Source organism: Lingula anatina, chromosome 5 (assembly GCF_051362555.1).
Source record: "Lingula anatina isolate TDL-2025a chromosome 5, LinAna3.0, whole genome shotgun sequence".
NCBI lineage: Eukaryota > Metazoa > Brachiopoda > Lingulata > Lingulida > Lingulidae > Lingula > Lingula anatina.
Window position 1 is genome coordinate 5,287,818 of NC_141771.1, and position 21,566 is coordinate 5,309,383.

Sequence of the window (21,566 nt, forward strand, 5' to 3'; positions counted from 1 at the left end):
CTGTAAGTTATGCTATTTGAAGTTATGTGGTGTCAATAGGGCGAGATTTGCAGCACAAATATTGCTTTAATGCATTTTTAAGATGCATGTGAAGCGAAAGTGAATATCCTGTAATGTATACAAATTACAGACTTTACATTTAATATGGAATATTTTTTCCAAATCATATTTCTTCAGTTTTTTCCCATTTTGCTGACTGATAAATAAATAAATAAATAAATAAATAAGGATTAAAATTTTGTTTTAATGATCATATTCGCCAGTGAAGCAAACAAAAATACATTGCCTATTCTATGTCATACGAAAACCATTAAAAGAGATATTTTGGATATCCATATATTCCAAATGATCAGTTGTGAAACAAATTACACGCTCCACAAAGGACAGCAACGTTGTTTTGCCTGACCTCTTCCGGTTGCTACCAGCGCTCTCAAGCGGCAAGGCATTCCTTGGGATAGTTCAGTCTTGAATGACATTCCAGGCATCAGTCAAAACTTGTCCAACTTGGTTCAGTTTTGTTGTAGGACACGTAGGCCGTTGATTGGGTTAGTAATTGCCTACCCACACATTGTCTATGTGGTTCAACTATGGCTATTTTGATGACCAAGGTATTTGCTCATTCCCTTGGTTCTGTAAGGTATCGGCTATTAAAAGTGATCTGTGTGAACCGGCAATCTCAACGTACAACCTAAAATTGTCGGCTTCTTTCTTCTGGATGTCTGTAAACTCTGTTTTGACTAGTTTAGCGGTACAGGTGAAATCTGACCTCAGTAAAGAAAGCCAATATTCTACCCGGAAACGGCCATGGTCCCCAATTCATCAGAGAAACAGACGTCGATGTTTTGCTGTTTACAGTGGGTTCCTCGGAGGGCGTCTGATATTATGACCTGCAAAAACCACTTTGGTGTTCGTTTAGGGCCTTGAAAAACGCGTTTTGGTGGCAATTTACCCCTCATTCTGAACGGACGGATGGGTTTTGTTTAGTTGCAGCAGCATATCCCGAAAAACAGTGGGTCCTGTACCCTGGTGGTAAGATTTCGTTACACTGGGCGTGGTCTCTGTGTAGGTACACCACTCTGGGCATTACTCTATAAAACTGTGCGGCCAGTTCCGTTTGGCACAATAATCTGTCTGGCAGTCTTTCATTTTCGCGCTATTCAGCCAGAGATTAATAAATTTGTAAATCACTGCTTATTTCACTTTACGCAGAGCAAGGCCGACTGCTTGCATGCAAACTTTTTAAAATTCTTTTATGCAGTAGTTATATGGATGCTTTTTTGACAGAATTATGATTTGCCAAAGCCAAGCTCTGAACAGCCCAAGGGAGCACTACCCAATTAAATCACTGCATATTACATAATGTGGTAGCGACACACCTGACTACATTCTTCTCCATTAATTCACATATCTCACCTAGGCATACCTCTGAAACTGAAATATTCCATATTAAATGTCAAGTGTGTATAAGTACATGTAGCCGGTTTTAAAACGAAACACATTAAATTCCACATGCGAAAAGTTTTCTCCAGGACAGCGAAACTGCACCTCCTACAAATTTCTAGTAATAAATTTGTTTCAAAGCAGCCTACATAATTAAACAAGTGCAGCAAAGCGTGCAGGGCATCAAGTAAAGAGCGGATAGGTGGCAGTCGCATAACAATCTATGGGGAAATAGCCTCGAGTTTTTGTCACCCTCAAGGGTACACAATCGGCACCTTGTTGTTGACTTCTCTTGACAGACACTAATATGCATTATAAAGACACGTAGATACTTGAACGTAGTATTTGTGCAACTTAGTTTTGCAGAATTAACGCTACAAGAAGGAGCCCGGTATCAACTTGTTAAATAATTTAGATGATCGCCATCACTTGCAAACACCGAAAGATGCTTTCCTATCTATGGGTAAGTCAAATAGAAATTAAAATACACTTAAGCCTAGATTACTTTAGAGAAGCGATTGGATTCAATGCTTTCGTAGAATTTTAAGATTTGTCAAGCTAATTTTTTGAAAAATGAAAAAGAAATTATTCCGTAGGCCGTAGCATTGTTGTAGACGGCATCGCAGTACCCGCAAAGGCATTGTTCGGAGGACTTGCGGTAAATGGTTGAACCTGTTGTTGGTCTCTATCCCTTTCACCTGTGGTGGTTTCAAGAGGCACAAGAATAGTGAAGATATTACAATTTTAGAGTAGTTCATTCGTATAACTTTGAAGTTTTGATTTTTTTTACTCTGACCCCAATGGTGCTTAGGGGGCTTCACCGTCAATGTATCGATCGTGTGGCAACTATATTTAGTTATACACAGGGATCTCCGCGCGATCACTATTGAACCGACCACCAATTTTCCCCTACGTGGCCATGGGGTCATGTCGTAGAAGTGGCACGTAATGTAAAGCTAATGGCCGAAGCTCGCAGATACTTACGGTGTCAAAAATTGTACGGACATCGTATACGAGTAAATCGTGCGGCGCTTGTCGCAAAAGTAAGGATGTGATGGGTCCTTTGTTAAATGTTTTAAGACAATGTTTGATAATAAAAAAAGCACATTACTGAAATTGTGATATATGTATCACAAAAGTTCAGAGTTAGGTTTCGGGGCGTTCAGTGGGGAATTTAAACAAAAAAGGACTTTACTTCAAGACCCTTATGAAACACGGATAATTAAATCAAGTTGAACTCTGCCAGTAAACATATTTACTGCATAACTTTCAATAAATTACATACAATGACGTTTAAATCATTCTAGGGATAAGTGCAATTGTTATGGAACATTTTTTTCATCGCGTAAAACTGTCGTTAGGCACTAACTCGGGAAACTAAACTAGAGCTTGTTGTAAACTAGTGCCACTGTATAACCAATGGTCATAAGAAATAAAACTCTGAATGCAAAATAAAAATTTTTGAAAAATACGAATATTATATCAGAATTGCTTACAATGTAACTTGTTTTAAAAAGATGGTCCAATATAATAATAATAATAATAATAATAATAATAATAATAATAATAAATTAATGTTTATTTGCAACTAAAATGGTTGGATTGTACAATATATAAATTATCAGTATTAAAATCCAACAAATGAGGATAAGAATAAGAATGAAATTCTAAATCAGCTTTAAATTTAAACAAAATATCTGGTACTATGAAAATATTAAAAAATACGTTTAAGTTAAGATGAACTTTTAAACATATGCATGTAGCGTTGATCGTTTTGAAATAAAAATAAGAGATAGGCGCTAATTCTGGAAACACGCATGTTCTCCTGAGGCATTACGTACATTAAAACGAGTAGACATGTGGTTGAATTGTATACAGGGATAATTGGGAAAACCCTGTATTGTATGTCCGATATGGAAAATAGACAAAGCAATCAACGCAACAATATATTCTGGTATGTACTCGGCTGTTTCACAATCAGGGATACAAAATAGGGGTCACATTAAGAGAAAAATGAACTCTTATGCGTTTGTTTAATTTTGTAACAGATAAAAAGAATAACATCTATGCATGATATCTACAATTTTTAGAGCACAATATTGTGCTACGCTCAAATTAACAGAACGCCCCTTAGACTATTATCTGGGAGTACGAAAACTACACATTCAAGTAACTGATGCTTTTGTAACTGAAATGTCATATTGTTTACCAGTTATTTTTGCCAAAATTCTAAAAAAAATATCAAACTAAAGATATAACAGCAGTACTTTAACCAAAAGGATACAAGTACATGTATTAATCAAAGAGTTTTTTAGAGAAACACCACAGCACGTTTTTCAGTGGATGCTGGAGCTTGGTTGTGTGTCATTCAGTTTGACTTTAATTCACCAGACTTTAATTTTAACTTTTCTTTCTGTTGCTTGACATTTTTTATTTATTCATTTTTTTTTTTGTTTGTTTGTTTTAGTCTTGATTCCTGTTTTTGGAGTCTTTTCTTCTTTTTCATCTCTTGTTAATTTGCACCTCTTGTTCTACTGTTTTCAGGGTTGTTGGGTTTCTGCTTCTCCTTAACTCTCTGTCAGAATGCCCTAATTTCTTCCCTTTACTTTAGTCTTTCTTGCTGGGCCAGCCTAGGATGATTCTTCATTTTTTTGCTTCTCTTCTATGTTACGTTCACTCAACGTATAACGTCTTCCTTACGTGCTTCAGCAAGATTATCTTTACGGATATTAGCTCTTTGACTTTTTTTCAAATTATTTTTTGCTGAAAGTAAAATTTTCAGGATCCCTTTTTCTTTTCCTATTTGGCTTGTTTATTGTCATCCATATTTGATACTTCATTCACTGATAGTATTATAAATGTACTGTTAATTATGCATGTATTGAAGTGTTCGTACCGCCTCAAAATATATCATATACATTAATCCATAGAATATTAATCCATATACAGTTTATTATTTTGCAATAAGCTATATTTGGCAATATATTCAAACCAATATTGTTCATTTTGAATACAAGGAGTAGCATCTTTACTGATATTATTTCTTTGCAAAATCTCTTGCCTGACTCTAATTAATCAGTATCACTTTATCGAATATATATTTATATACAATGTTTTTTCTAAACATCACAAGACATGAATGCATTTTATATAGTCTAAAACAATATTTTGTACCATATTTTGATGTTTTATCATCATTGATAAGTAGCCAGTTATCCAATGGTTAATGTATAACTTGGGGGTACGGACACTACAATGGAGGTACGGACACTACATTTGGCACCAAATTCTTGCATATCTTTTCATAATAAGGGGTTATGTGCTATTACTTCCTGCAAATTAAATGTCAGTGTAGACATTATAGAATAATAAAATCAGACAGGATATGCTGTGATTCCTAAATAAAACAGATGGGGGGGGGGGGGGTACGGACACTACAAAAAGTAGGAGACACCAAGGGGCTCATGATTATAAATACCACAGCATTAATAATAATGGTTAAATATGCACAACTCCTTTATAATGTTTAAGTCATAACATGGAAAATTCATCTTATTATCACGTAGGAGATTTCAAAGTAATATTTGGCTTTATCAAATATGTTTTTCATTGCATTAACAAAAATAAGTGAAATGTGTATCAAAGCCCGTTTCTGCAAAATGGTTAAAATATTTTTTTTTTCTCAGAACATATCTTTGGATCCCCTGCTAGAAGAGAAGACAGATGTTGTGGGAATTATATACCAATATCATATTCACCATAAATCATTGACATGAAGAGCTAGCGCATCATCTTTATGACCTTAATTGCAAATGACCCACCGTAACAGCTAAAAATAGGTACTTTTTGAACACATAATTGGCTATATTTTTGTAAATTGTAATGCGATTATTATAATTCGTTTTTATTTTGCTCCTATGAACAGTGTCTTTGATAACTATCAGCAATCTCCAATCATAAATTGTTAATTTATCAGACACTTGTAACATTAACCACATTTAATTGTTCACCCTGATTGTGAAACAGCCGACTGTAAGTGAATTACGCGCACGAAGGAAATCCAAAAGAGATCTAGACTTTGGAATAACGTATTTTTCCAACGGATTGCACTTTCAAGAGTAATTTACATAAAATATGCTAATTTAGGGGATGTACAATGGTGAAAGCTGGTACTTTGCACGGACTCCATTAATTATAAAGAGACATAAACCTGAGGGTTGTTAAGGCGGCTGAATCCGATGCTGAAAAATATGTTGAATCTGAATAGCCCTGTGGCACCCAGGGATAAAGAGTTCATGAGGAACTAACCGAGTATTTTGAGCACCGCTTGTGGTTTAAAAAAAAAAACGACTTCGGAAAACATGGAATATAAATAGAGATACTTTAAGTTATGAAAATTTGGGGTCATTTTCGTGAACTCATGTATCATAAACATGCAAATATTTAGCAACATAATGCAGTTCAGACAAATTAAGGCTAATCAGTGATGTTATATTGGCTAGTTCGTTTTATTATTGTCATATATATATATATATATATATATATATATATATATATATATATATATATATATATATATATATATATATAGCACCGGTATATAGGATATGGCTCATCGCAAGTCGATATTTACCCGTGCACCATAAATATACGTGATAACTGGTGATATACTTTAGGTATTTCACGCCCTACTGATCAGCATCTCAGCGCAAGGTGGGGTTTTAAAGCCAGGGGTCAAGGTAATAGACCCTGCGATCGTGACCCTGTACTCGTGCGACACAAGCGACATCTATGACAGTAGCACGTGGCTGCTTGTATACCCGTACGGCATGGGCCAAGTTGAAGTGAACAACACCATAAGTAGCAGACAGGCTGGGGGGTTGATGCATAACATTAACACCATACATGAAATTGGTAAGTTACACATTTGCATGTCTGTTTGTTTGTTTGACATTTCCCTAACTGGAAAAGTTTTGAATTTTGACGAAAATTTCAGGATAGGTCATTATATAGCCTAGCTTAAAAGTGACCAAAAGTGGCCATCCATGACTATATAATTAAATATTATTAGTTATCAAATAAAGTTTGTAAGTAACATTGTTCAATAGGCTCTGGTATTTGCTTGCTTAAAGTAGTTATTAATTAAAAGGTTAAGTATCCGTTTATGGATAAGTAAAAAAAATTGAAGTAAATAAATCAAATTGTATACTGTTATAAATGATACAGTTTTGATACTGTTATAAGGGATTTAGCTGATAGATTAGTACATAGTACTTATAAAAATGAGATTTAAATTTCCTTGGAGGCAGTCTCTCTGAGTGTTTTTCTAAGGTTTTAGGTTATTTGTTTTCAGGCAACTACCTTTTTATGTTAGCCTCTGTTGCGGAACTGGAGGACATCTTTGAATACATGAACGAATCCCAAGAAACACAAACTATAGAGAGAGTAACGAGACCCGAGGCAGAAGAATTTATACCAGATCCTAACCTTGTGGAATCTCTGATCAACTATACATTTTCAAATGATAACTTCACTCTCAGTGGATCAGCTGTCAACGTGTCAGAATCCCCTGAACTGAGCGGAACTGTTCCAGGTGTTGGAGCTCACAACTTTGTACCGGAAGGAGAAAAAGTGCTGGTTTTTACGGGTAATTTGCCTCGTGCAATTTGCATTTTAGAGTTTACTGAAAACTACATGTAAAGGTTATTAAGATAGCGGCAGAGGGATTTTGTTTATAAATCCTAAATTCTTAATGAAAGCACTGTTTACTTATATCCTGGGTGTGTATACATACCTGTGTCAAGCCTTGTTTGAAAACGTCATATTTTAGGCTTATGAAAAGATTAAGGTTCATTGCCTTCAAGTTAACCATGAACTTCGATTTTATTCATAATTACTGAAAATGATAACATAAAGACAGTTGTTTAACCAAAGACGTTTAAAATATGGCTTTCTCGGGTCCTTCCATTTATTTGGGGATTGTAAACATTGTGACATAACTTTCAATTAAAAACAGAGCTAGCTTATTAATTCTAGGACAGAACGTGTGGAAGTGCGCTGGCCACAGGTACAGGGACAGTGAGGGCAATGAGCACGTGACGTACTATCTTGTGATACCAAGTGACCAGAGTCAAGGTGCTAGTGAGGGTGACATCTTGGTGGGCTCTGAAAGCAGGGGATTTCTGGAAACTGTGACCAACATCGACCAAATAGGTGGGAACTTCTTTGTGCATTCCGATCTACTGTTTTGTGGAGACCTGGAGGAAAATGCAATAGAACTCACGTGAGGTTTTGTTTTGTTACGGACTGTGAAATAATGTTGTAATACCTTTCAAAGTCCTCATTTCCATGCAGATGAAGTTTTTTTCATCCCTGGTAAATCTCAGTTAATTTTTCTATAGCTAATGGCAATTGAAACTTTATTCGTATATTGAAAAGCCATAGGTAATGAAACTGCTTACTTACAGCATAAGGCGCTTAGTTCCAAAGTGCTAAATTAGTTTGACAAAATCTACCAAAATATGTGAAGAGCAAAGCACAACTTTACATTCTGTTTCCAAGTATTGTATAGGGTTGGTCGAAGCTTTTCCTGATGAATATAAACACCACAGCAAAAAAATGTTTGGCTTCCTTAAATTCTCACGCAAAGGAAATAAATGGTTTTGTTCTAGTGTCACCGATATCGACATGCCGGAATCTGCAATGTTTTGTCAAGGCGGTGACGGGATGCCAGGACTTCACATAAATAATCAATCAGCTGCCGTCAATAACGGTGATATCATTGCCGGAAGGCCATCTGGCGCATATGCTGCAAAGGTATATTATATGTATCGTATTAATACGTTAAATAGAAGGGAACCCAGCAGGCATAGTCGCGTTGGATCAACGTTGAAAACAATGGGGTTGATATAACATTGTTTTCTGACGTTGATACAACGTTGTTATCTGAGGATGACATAACTTTCAAATCCAATGTTAATCCAATGTCTTCTCAACGTTATGGTTCAACGTTGTTTCAACATTAAAACAACATAATTTGCCCGCTGGGGAAACATCAAATATATACAGACATATTATACAGATGATTTAGTTTTTGCTTAAAGATTTTTGTAATAATCTCTTAAGGGGTACACTTTGTAATAATCTCTTAAGAGATTATTACAGAGTGTAGCCATGGAGGTCACGTGATGTCATAGCAAGCACAAATTCCAAAATGATTGTGATAACCGCCGTTTTGGGGGCAAAATGTAATCTATTGTATTTCTTTGAGTTATTTACAATGCATTTATTGTGAAATATGGATATTGTTTTATCCATTTAAAATTTTGGAAAACAATATTTTTTTACCAAATATGTGCATACATGTTTTCTTGTATTTTAAGCATTTCCATAAATTGTTTCTACGTTCTATTTCTAAGTACATTATTCCTAGATACGGAAACGTTTTACAGGCAATCAGATGCAACGTATCGGGTATCTATACTGTTTGTGAAGTGACGCCCATTTTGGAAATTGGCAACAATGAAACAATATTAGCCAGCTCCAACCTTCCAACAGCAAAGGGTAACCGAGTAAAAAGAGGGACCTACACCTTTACACCCGCTGATTTCACCAAAGTCTTTTCAGCTACTCTGGGACAAATCAAGGTGAAAAGCCACGGAGAAAATATGCATGTGCTAAAACTGTACAGGATGTAGTTAAATATTGTTGGAAAGGGCGTACATTTTGTTTTTCACAGTTATAGAGGTTGAATTACAAAGTCAGCATTATTATTTGTCCAATTATTTTTCTTGAACACAATTTGTAAAAGTAGCTTCATGTAAATTTTGAAAAAAATCCACATCGTTTATAGCCAATGATTTTTACAAACGTTTCAGTTTCCCTGCGGGAAGTTTACTGCGACTGCCGCAGCGACGTTTAAGGCATCATTGACTACCAGTCTGACTACGAAGTGGTCTGCTCCTTTTATTAAAAGGGTCCGTGCTGCAGTCTCTGCCTCTTTGACGTTAACTTTAACGTTGAGACTTGACATTGCATGCAGGTAAGAGACTATCAAATTTGGCATTGAAGGATAACAGCTGGCGATATGTACACGGGTGTTCACTGTCATAGCGCTGGATCATCTCTACAAGAACCGTGTGATGAAAGGCAATCATCATATAACTGAGCTGCGTTTTATCCAGTAATTTTTACTTAAAGTGAAACTATTTGCAATTGAGCTTTCCGCATGACGTAAGTGGGAGCTGCTTAGGGTTGAACGGTAGACGGTAAAGGTATTTTTTTCTGTGAAGAGTGGTTTGATACCTACTGGCCGTAGCGCACCTTTTGTTGTGAATCATATAATTAAGACATTATCACAACACACGTCATATTCTTACCTTCTTCACAATATTGGCACCAATTTCAAAAAATTAGATACTTTTATTCCGTGTACCGAGGAGTATGACGGTTGTCTTGGTGGTGTGGAGACCCACTGAGCTTATGCTAATACACGATTGTTATTTCATCGGATTTTTAACCGAAGAAGAAATTTTAACCATCGTTTCAGTCAATTGGCAAAAAATGCATTCAGACCATGATTAGCGGGTAATCATGGCTCATCTGAACAAGAGAAATGTACACTTATACCCCTTATTATTAACATTTTTACGATAATAACTCTTAAAAAGAATAAATAAGAAGTTAGTTCTATAAACAAGCTTGTCTTGCTATTTCAGTTATACATTATCGGGCCCTGACAACCCGAAGTATAACCATCCAATCGACAACAAAGTCATCGTACCATTCTGTATACCTATATTTTGGGGTATATGCATTCCTGCTGCCGTTGTTGCCGATTTGACTGTGGGATACACGTTCACTGCTCAGGTAAGTTGTTTGAGGATGAGATCATATATATCTATCCGTATGTTAGTATATCAGTTATTTTTTTTCTTGTTTAACCCCCACTTTACCGTTTAACACTTTTGGTTGTTAATGCCTTACCGCAGGACTTGGAGAGTATAATGTTTTTGGTTCAAAACTCGTTTTCAGGCCAAAGGATTTGTGTCACTTACATTGGAACGCACAGGCAGTCTCAGCGCCTCTGCCCAGTGGGATGACTCTAGTGGCATGTCTTTCTCTGGTCCAACAGTAAGTTATGGTTTAACAGTGTTAATGTACACTGCATAGGCACTATTGTTCAATGGGTTGTCCCACCTTCATGTAATCCCATGTACTTTTATTGTAAACAAATTAGCACTTGACAGCTGTAAAGCATTTTGAAATTAATATATTTATGTTTGTCATACAAGTACGTATGCCACAGCTGACATGACTCAAGGTAAGTCAAACCAAAGACCCTTTAACAAGGTATAAAATAAATATTCCCATCACCAAGATTCTGTTCACTTATTTGAGTGACATATGGGTTTTGTTGTTTTTTACATATTTATGTTACTTCATGTCGAGTAAGGGACTTGTTTCATTAAGTCATGCACATGTATAGCAGGTATAGAACGAAAACAAAAAATGCACATGCTTTGAAATAATTCATTACGTCAGTTTTTGCAGAACCATAATATCGCAAGAATTTCATGCCATACATTCAGTTTATGTCCTGTAAAACATTGATAAATTTGATTAATTAGGGTGTATGTAACCTCTGAAACGTACCACACAAGGATGATTTTTGTATTGTTCTTACCATTCTTGTGTTACCTTCCCAAGTTTTCGTTGACCCCGATGACCAAAAACTTCAATGGTGGGCTGGAAAATGACGAGACCTTTGTCCGAGCACAACTTACGATAACCCCAGCGTTGAAAGTACATGTTCCAAACATGGCTAAAATTGAGCGCATCATACGAGCCGCATCTTGGTGGATCAGATGGTGGTTGAAAGATCTGTTTGGGGAAGGAGCATCAATAAGTAAGTTATGTTTTTGGGATTTTTGTTTTAAGTATTTGTGAGTCAATTAATTGAATTTGTGACTGTATTTTTTATTTTGCAAAATAAATAAAAATAAAATATGTTTGCTAAGATGTTAAAAATTTATTAACATATTAAATTATCATATAGTTTACAATGTGCAATGCTACATTAGTTTTGGTTAAAATATGCTGACTGCCACCTTTGCACATTTAATATTTATATTTTATATAGACTTGACATTTAATATGATATATTATTTCCAAATCATTTTTATCAGTTTTTTCCTGTTTTGTTGACTGGTAAATGAAAATAATGATTAAAACCGTGTTTTAATCATTTTTAATTATCTCTTTGATGCCATTGTGACATCAGTTCATTAATTGAATTCGCCAGTGAAGCAAACAAAAATACATTGCCCATTCTATGTCATACAACAACCATTAAAAGTGATATTTTGGATCTCCATATTTTCCAAATTATCGTCTGTAAAAGAGTTACACGCCCCAGAAAGGACCCTCATGACAGTGTTTAGTCATAGCAACGGTTGCTGTTACGCCTGAGATTTTCTGGCTACTACCAGGGCTCTCAAACGACAAGGTATTCTTTGGGATAGGTTTTTAGAGTTCAATCTGGAATAAAATTCCAGGCATTGGTCAAAACTTGTCCAATTTGATCCAATTGTGTTGTAGGACATGTAGATCGTTGATTCGGCTGGTAATGGCCTACCCACATATTGTCTATGTGGTTCAAATATGGCGATTTTGATTACCAAGGTAGCTTCTCATCCCCTTGGTTCTGTAAGTTATCTGCTATTAAAAGTGCTCTTTGTGAACCGGTACTCTCACACTGCAACCTTAAATTGTTCCTAATGTGCTCCCTATCAAATGATAGTCAAGTGGTTCACAGATTGTTCCCTTATTTGATCTGGTTCAGGTTTTCATCGATGACTGCTTTTGGTGTTTTGGCACCAATGTGGTATCCATTCCAGATACTGACGCTGACAATGACCCTAGTCACTTTAGACTCGGCACACTCTTCGTCGTAGGCCTCTTCTGGATGTCTGTAAACTCTGTTTTGACTAGTTAAGCGGTACAGGTGAAATCTGACCTCAATAAAGAAAGCCATGCGGTTTCAGTGTTCTACCCAGAAACGGTCATGTTCCCCAATTCAATAAATAAAAATACGACGATGTTTTGCCGTTTACAGTGGGTTCCTAGGAGGTCGTCTGGTATTCTAACCTGCTAAAACCAGTTTGGTGTTCCCCGAGGGCCTTGCCTTAAAAAACGCCCTTTGGTGGCAATTTACCCCTCAATCTGAACGGACTGGGTGGTTTTTGTTCAGTTGCAGTAGCATATCCAGAATAACAGTAAGTCTTGTGCCCCGGTGGTAAGATGTCGATACATTGGGCGTGGCCTCTGTGTAGGTACATCAGACTGGGCATGTCTCTATAAAAATGTGCAGACCATTCCGTTTGACACAATAATCTGTTTGGCAATGTCTGTCTTTTTCTCGCCATTCTGGCACAGATAAACAATTTTGTAAAAGACTGCTTAACTCATTTTACGCACTGCAAAATCGACTGCTTGCATGCAAAATTTCAAATTCTACGATGCAGTATACGTTTGCAACTGAAATATTCCATATTAAATGTCAAGTCTGTATATGTTACATTTTTAATTGATATTCAGACTGAGGCACATACACTTGTGTGTTTTGAAAAATAAATAATATAGAAAAGAACCCATCTCTTCGTTGTATCAGACTTAGATCCGATCCTTGAGTTCGTCCTATCAGCACCACTAATTGGCAGAGCAGAGGCCGTTGCATGCCCTAGTGACTGCGAGAATTACCCTAAGGAAAATATTAAAGTGGCAGCTCACGCGGGACTTCCCGAGACTTACGACGGAGACCTGTACATCCGGGTACCATTGACAAATTTAGAAAAACATTGGAACCTGTTTAGCGTTGAGGGAAACCAATTTGACAAGAGGTAAGTTCGTGACATTTGATATTTGGAGTAGAAAATATTAACATTCCGGGTAAAGGAAGTGTACATCCGAGTACCTCTTACAAAATTTGTAAAGACGTATAAACTGTTTAAAATGAAAGGAAACCATTTTGATGGCAGGTGAGCACCAACGTCTGTTGACAACGCATGGTTTTATCTTTTATAGTTGGAAATTCTAAGACGATCGTTGCTGTGATTCAGATACTTAAAAACATTTTGGTGACTAATATTTGCAAAAACAGTATAGCTTTGGTATTTTCTGTTGCTTAAGAAGCAGAACCTACATCCTGGGTAAAGAGCACCTATTTCTGCTTTTTTTAGTTTTTATTTTATTCAGTAGCGTAAAATATCATTGGTTACAATTTAAATGCTGCTTGACTTTAAATGTGCCGTTTTATATAGAAGATAATAGCCAATGGTTTATACATTGTCAGACACAACAAAAACATGACTTCATTTGAATATTTTCTTCAGAACGTATAATTCAAATTAAAACATTCGTATATTTTCTGCATATACCACATGTACCGGTACCTCGTTCGTCCCATTAGTTCGCCTTACAAACCATCTAACTTAAACCATCGATACATAACTTTTGTTACAGTAAGTGCCTGGAGTGGAATCCCTTTCCGCCATGTGTTGGGACGACGACACCAGCCATAACTACCACAACACTTGATGACACCCCTTATAAGACAACTCCCCTATCACCTACTGCTATAACAAACGGTACCACACCCACTGCTATAGCAACCACTCCCACACCCAGTGATATAATAAACACTACCACACCCAGTGATATAACAAACACTACCACACCCACTGATATCACAAACACTACCACACCCATGAATATAACAACCACTCCCACACCCACTGCTATAACAAATACTTCCACACCCAGTGATATAACAAACACTTCCGCACCCATTGATATAACAAACACTTCCGCACCCATTGATAAAACAAACACTACCACACCTGTCGATGGACCACCAAGCACGGCGTCATCAATACTCGAAGGTGACCCTCACTTGATTACTTTTGACGGGGCTTGGCTTACCTATAACGGGACTTGCCGTTATCTTTTAACAGGGCTGTGTCCCATTTACAAGGTAGGACTTCCTCCCTTCCTCCTCCTTCTAGTACTTTGCCACCTTCCGTTTCACTATGTTGCTGCTTCTATGTGTTTTGTATTATTATTTTATTTTAATATTCTTTTTTTTTAATATTGACATCCCATTTTTTTTGCTGTTCGGTGATTTATTTGCAGGATTTGCTGTCTGTTGATAACGAAACAAGAGCTGATATTGGAGAAACATGTTTTTTTTTTTTTTTTTTTTTTTTGACGTTCTAAATATCACATAGTTTCCAGTTCATCCTCAAGGAGAAAAATAACATTGCGTACTTGTACACGTTGTATTTGCTTAAAGGGAAAGACCACCACCTCAGAACTTTTATATTTATTGTTGTTTTTTTTTCTTTTTACTTTTAACTTTGACCCTGATGTGTCTAAAACGTTTTATTTTCGGCTTATGGTTGATAGTAGACGGGTGCCGTCAATGGTATTATTCAGATATTATCCAGTTTTGCTTTATGCATGTATGTATCACAGCGGGACGAATATTACAAATGTCATTGTTTTCGCTCACCCTTGTAAATATGAAACCTATATCCAGGAGAATCACCATAACGCATATTAACAATTAATTTAAGTGTTACTTTGTATTCGTTTACTTAGGATTCAGTATTGCATATTTTTCGATGGACAGAGCGGTGCCAGGAAAGTCAGTGACGTCACATGTCAATATTTACCTCGGGTGACGAAGGAGGCGAGCATAAATATGCCAAGATAACCAGTAATAATTTAACTCAAAACATATGGTTAAATCTAATTTGATGGCTTTTCCCTTTGAAGTGCACTCACTGTACAATCTTTACTAGGGTGACGTCGAATACTTCTCCCTGAGCGGAAGAAACATCCTGAGAGGCGAGGTGACGTATGTGGAAGATGTCCTGCTGACTGTATACGGACATCGACTTTACCTGTCACACGAGGGGGTAGTCACAGTAGGTTTTAAGTTTTAAGATACGTTTGTTCATTTTGCATAGCTGAGTTGCAAAAAAAGAAATATATATATATATATATATATATATATATATATATATATATATATATATATATATATATATGTCAATGTGATTAAGTGGTACAAAAACATGGAAAGTAAGATAAATACTGTTAAGGCCAAAGAGATGCAACACATTCAGATTGCGTGTTTAAAGCACCACCGTTATTTTACAGATTGATGGAGAAGAAATAAATCTGCCTTACTGGAACGGTCATATAAATATAACAAAGACTGTACTCAAGTATGAACCGGTGCTGCGTCTGGAGACGGACGCCTCGATAAACTTTACGCTTACAATCCGTCACCCAAGGAGGGATGGTAAACATCAACTGAGGATGCAGATCCCCTGGACATATAGAGGAAAACTGTGTGGCCTGGCTCAGAATTTTAATGGCGACCCTTCTGATGACTACCGCCTATGTGACGGACAGGATGTCAGCCATATTGCGCCTTATCAAGTACGGGACCAGAAAATAGCAGACAGCTGTCGTATTTGGGACGAGATAGATGGTCTAAGGTGAGAGTGGTAGATACTTTTTTATATTTTTTCAGCCGTAGGGTAATTTTAACTAGATTTATGAATGCGGTGGGTTAGTATGAATAACCAGACTTAAAGCATCCCTGTTTATGTTTTAATATATACTGTCTGATACCCTCAGATAAAAAAGAGAAAAAGTTACGTGTTTATAAACTTTATCTTTCAGCCCCAATTGCAAGACGACTTAAGTAGTAGCAGTTGGATGTACCAAACTGGAGCCGTAGTCGGAGTTACCTGTACATCTTTTCAAAGATAAATCGCCAGTGTTTGACGCTCTGCTTTGTTATTTACCCAGGGTGATTTCCCAAAGATAAGACTTAGATAAATTAGTTGTCGTCATTGCAATTATACTCCTTTATATACTATTGTATTGAACTGACAATTGCTGTGAATTAAAAAAACTGTAGCAAATATTTCAATTGATAATTTTTAGGATGGAGCAGTTGAATTTTCAAAATAATATTCTGTTGGTGAGTTAAACACTTTTTGTTCTGTTAATCACCTACATAAAAAGGCAACATTTCACATCAGTATTGTCTTTGGTGAGCAAAAATGGATAGCTTTATATAACATAACTGAAATTTCAAAGTGGGATAGGTTTATATCATATAACTGAAATATCTAAGTGGGATAGGTCTATATTATATAACTGAAATATCAAAGTGGGAGAGTTTTATATCTTGTAACTGAAATATGGGACAAGTCTATATTAAATAACTAAAATGTTAAAGTGGGCTAGGTTTATATCCTATAAATTAAATATCAAGTGGTATAGGTCTGTATCGTATAACTGAAATATCAAAGTAGGATAGATAAATGAGTTGTCACCACAATATCAAAACGGAAAAGATATCTATGTTATAAGTAAATACCGATTTGGGATATGTTTGAAATGTTTCAAATAAATTGGTGATAATTAGATGTTGTCTTCAATCTTTTTTAATTATTTTACTGACACCTAGCGTTACAAAATAAGGTGATTGGATAGAATTTTCAGCGTAAATATGCGAAGAATTCGTTTAATAAATTTTGCTCATGACCAAGTCACGATATTTATTTTGGGCCATAATTTAGAATTAAAGTCTGTCGTTAAACATTTAGACAGGGCACTACAAGATGTCACCAAGGTGGTTCTAGTGTCACAAACGTGGCACCTGACAGTAGTGTATTTAATCCGATATTGGCACAATTGATACCGTGCTGGTAACACTAACAGGGTATTTACTGCTGGTGGACACTGCACAGTACCTTGTGTTAATACCATCGCGTAGTTTCACACATACTCACAATGGATTATGTACAGTAATTATACTTAAAAATTTAATAGCTCTTAGGGACAAAGTTTTCCAAATGATTGTACAGCGTTCTGCTGTGATAGTAATCGTACTTCACACACAAATACATGGAAGTGTTTGTGTTGCGTTTAAGTTGATGTATGCATTTGGGCTATATAAATGGACACATTTATGTTTTATGTTGGTAATTTTACGTATAAACACGTTTAAGCTCCCGTTTATTGCAAATAAATAAATAAATAATAATAATAATACAAAAAGAAAGAAAAATAATTAAGATGCCATTAAAATACGCGTGTCACGGTATATCTAAAATCTGCACTACGTACGCATTTCATTTTAACCATATACAGATTTGACATTTAATATGGAATATTTTTTTCCAAATCATAATTCATCAGTTTTTTTCCTATTTTTCAGACTGATAAATGAATATACGGATTAAAATCGTGTTTTAATATCTTTTGAAAATCTATCCGATGTCATTGTGACATCAGTTCATTAATTGAATTCGCCCGTGAAGCAAACAAAAATACATTGCCTATTTTAAGTCATACAACTATAGAACGCGATATTTTGAATCTCCGTTTTTCCAAATTATCGTCTTCAAAAGTGTTCCACGCCCCACAAAGGCCCCTTATGTTAGTTTCGGCGACTAATGACCTACCCACATATTGTCTATGTGGTTCAAATATGGCGATTTTGATGACTAATGTAGCTGTTCATTCCCTTGGTTCTGTAAGTTATCTGCTATTAAAAGTGCTCTGTGTGAACCGGCAATCTGATCGGGCAACCTAAAATTGTTCCTTAGGTGCCCCCCATCAGATGATGGTCAACTGGTTCCCAGATTATTCCTTTATTTGGTCTGGTTCAGGTTTCCATCAATGACTTCCATTGGTGTTTTGGCACCAATGTGGTATCCACTCCAAATATGGACGCTGTCAATGACCCTAGTCACTTCAGAAGCGGCACACGTCTTGTCGTAGGCCTCTTCAAGATGTATGTAAACTCTGTTTTGGCCAATTTAGCGGTAGAGGTGAAATCTGACCTCAATAAAGAAAACACCGCGGTTTCAATGTCCTACCCGGAAAATGTCATAGTCCCCAAATCATTATAGAAACAGACTACGCTGTTTTGCTGTTTACAGTGACTTCCTCAGAGGTGGCCTGGTATTCTAACCTGCTAAAACCAGTTTGGTGTTCGCTAAGAGCCTTGAAAAACGCGTTTTGGTGACAATTTGCCATGTTGGGGAAAGTGGATTACATGTAGAAGCTATAGCTTTAGGCAAATTCTGGGAAAGCTGAGGGAAACACAACTAAAGATATTATTTAACCAAATAAGTAGAAATTTCGGTGTAACTAGCTGTTATCCTCTGTTGAGATATTGTCCATTTACTAAAGTAATAGGTTAATCGCCCATAAAATGTGCAACACCTACTTGAAAACTGATTTGTGAAAATACCTTGACATTTTCATATCCTTGGCATTTACATAATTGCTGCATGTGGTGTCACAACTGGACCAAAAGGAGTCCTATTCCACTTTTTATGGTCATTTGGATCTTAATGTAACTAAAGGAGGGGTTTTTGATAATTCATCTAAACTGAGCTCTGTTTTCAAACGAAAAAAAGATTAAAGATTGATATAAGTCAGATTATGAAGTAGAATTTTTACTTTCAAAGGGTTTTAGTGGCCATATTAGAATTTTCAGACATGTCCCTATATAAAAAAAAATTGCTTAGAGTCCTGTTCTCTACAATTGTGCCAATTTTCATGCTGGTAGTTTTAAATGCATGATGAATTCACCATACTGCTGCTGTGAGTGGTCTGTTTTCTAATTTTTGGAGGCCATTTTGGATTTCTATACACCTAAAGAAGCAAATATTGATACTTCATGCATGCCATAGTTTTGTTTAACCATAAAATGTTATCTTAAGCTATTATAGGATTATATACTTGAAGTTTTAATTTGAACGGGTATGTGTGGCGGCCATATTGGATTTGGGGGCCATATATTGGAATTTTTAGACATGCCCATATATCCAAAAGTGCCTGGAATCCATTTTTACAACTGTGCCAAATGCCATGCTTGTAGTTTTTGATGAATTCACCACTATGCTGGATATCTTGGATTAGTAGAGTGCTTTTTATTATTGGCGGCCATTTTGGATTTAATGCACCTAAAGAAGCAGATATGGATGCTGAATTCATACTGTGGTGTTTTTCAACCTTTATATGATATTTGAGCCCTATATACTTGAAGATTTAATTAGAAGCTGTATTTTTTGAGGCCATCTTGGATTTGGTGGCCATTTTTAAATTTTTGGACAGGCCCATACATCCAAACTTGCTCAGAATTTCATTTTCCACAAATGTGCCAAACTTTTTGCTTGTAGTTTTAAGTGCATGATTAATTCACCATTCTAATGGATATCTTGAATAAATGGTCTACTTTTTTACTTTTGGTGGCCATTTTGGATTTTATACACCTGAAGGATTTATACCATGGTGTTTTCTAACCTTTATATGATATTTTAAGTTATTAGAAGACTATGTACTGGAAGTTTTAATTTGAAAAGGCATTTTGGCGGCCATCTTGGATTTGACGGCCATTTTGGAATTTTCAGACATGCCCATATATCCAAATTTGCTTAGAATTTTATTGTCCATAAGTGTGCCAAATTTCATGCTTGTAGGTAAAAAATGCACAATTTTTCACCAAATTCCTGGACTATATCATCGACACCACACTGCTGCTAGCAGCATGCAGATACTAGCTCAATCCCGCGTGAGCTTTCCTAAGGGACGACGCTGCCCTACACCTTTAAATACTAGTCCAGATAATAATAGTACACTGGTCTGCTGGGGACACTATCTAGTACCTTGTATTAATACCACCACGTAGTTTCATACACACCTACAATGGATTATGTGCAGTAATCATATTTGTTATTTCATAGCACTAAGGGGTAAATTAATCCAAATCTTACTTAAGAGTGAATGGTTGTACATCGTTCTGCTCCACTATATAACTGAAACTGTTGGTAATTTTACATATAAGCACGTTCAAGTTCCCATTTATTGCTAAAAAATAATAATAACTAAAATACCATTAAAATACGCTTGCCACGATATATCTAAAACCTGCACTACAGACGATATGCATCAAAGCTGTTTCTCTGAAGTGTAATAGAGGCAATTCAGCTTGACAAGTATACCATGTGCTGCTTCTCTGCAGTTCAGAGGTAGCAAAGCACTGTAAAACGTTCATCTCCAGTGCTTCACTGAAGAAGATTCGAAATTATTTAGCATACTTTAAATGTGATTCAACCAAGAAGATGCATCTGTGACGCCTTGCTGCAGTCATGGTAAAACCTGCTTCATTGTATTTACGTTTCGCACAACCTAACGCATTATACTTCATCTATACTATAAATACACTTCACACCACGATGCTATGAGCACGATGCTATGAACGCCTTGGCATCAAAATCAAAATCTTGAAGATTATTAATATTTTAAAGCTACATGGTTACCACTTAATATGGAATATTATTTTTTGGCGAGTAAATTTTCTACAAAATATTTAATTTCTCTCTAACTACTTCAAATCCAAAGCTGAGGTGTCACTCTATGTGTAGCCAGGTGTGTTACCTTATTACCACACAACTATCGAAACAATTGATGCATGCAGTTGCATGTTCTGTGGTCAGAAATGTGAGGGTGGTCATTTCGGCAATTTCTGCCCTTGTATAAAAACGCATGGGTTTAGTCAATCTTAGGAGTGTACTTAGAGAAGCAACAAAGGGATCGCTCTGAAACTTGCCAGGTACCTTAGAGAAGATATGGTTCGACAGCTAAGCAACACAGCGTACTATGGGATTCTTGCTGTCAGAGAAAATGGCCAGAAACGGACAGCCATTGCCAGACAATTCAACATTTTTCAGGAACCGTTAGTAAAGTCCTCCAAAGAAATGCTACAATAGGGTCACCTACCCCAATACCTCGACCAGGGTGTCCGCGTATCACACCAAGAAGACAGGATCGCCTTCTCCTTAGAGTGCGCCGTGCTGGTCGTACAAAGACAACCAGTGTCCTCAGAAAAGAGTGACAGAATGTCATTCAAACGCCCGTTTCAAGGTCCCTCGTGAACAAGAGATTACTGCAAACCGGTTATTTTGCAAGAAAACCAGTACGGAAATCACTGTTAACAGCAGGTCATGTACAGCGACGTCTGCAATGGG

The 21,566-nt window shown here is 36.4% G+C and overlaps 1 protein-coding gene across 2 annotated transcripts; it reads left to right on the forward strand.

Annotated features, from left to right (window-relative positions):
- Window positions 1–1,619: 1,619 nt before the first annotated feature.
- LOC106162732 (uncharacterized) lies at window positions 1,620–17,533 on the forward strand. Of its 2 annotated transcripts, none has more exons than XM_087014158.1 (15): window positions 1,620–1,903; window positions 6,117–6,354; window positions 6,794–7,087; window positions 7,477–7,723; window positions 8,112–8,256; window positions 8,892–9,086; window positions 9,318–9,481; window positions 10,158–10,308; window positions 10,474–10,572; window positions 11,149–11,347; window positions 13,112–13,340; window positions 13,963–14,473; window positions 15,303–15,428; window positions 15,664–16,007; window positions 16,195–17,533. In XM_087014158.1, the coding sequence occupies exons 1-15, from the start codon at window positions 1,856–1,858 to the stop codon at window positions 16,214–16,216; spliced, it is 3,012 nt and encodes a 1,003-aa protein (XP_086870284.1). In that variant the 5' UTR covers window positions 1,620–1,855; the 3' UTR covers window positions 16,217–17,533. The 2 variants fall into 2 exon arrangements, with proteins under 2 accessions (XP_086870284.1, XP_086870285.1); XM_087014159.1 differs by having other exon boundaries at window positions 13,145–13,340.
- Window positions 17,534–21,566: the final 4,033 nt, after the last annotated feature.

Excerpts from the sequence above, each read along its gene's own strand:
- LOC106162732 (XM_087014158.1), top strand. The coding sequence starts at position 1,856 with ATGATCGCCATCACTTGCAAACACCGAAAGATGCTTTCCTATCTATGG. Across the intron at positions 7,088-7,476 it reads AAAAGTGCTGGTTTTTACGG|GACAGAACGTGTGGAAGTGC; the intron begins GTAATTTGCCTC and ends TATTAATTCTAG. Across the intron at positions 10,573-11,148 it reads TGTCTTTCTCTGGTCCAACA|TTTTCGTTGACCCCGATGAC; the intron begins GTAAGTTATGGT and ends TACCTTCCCAAG.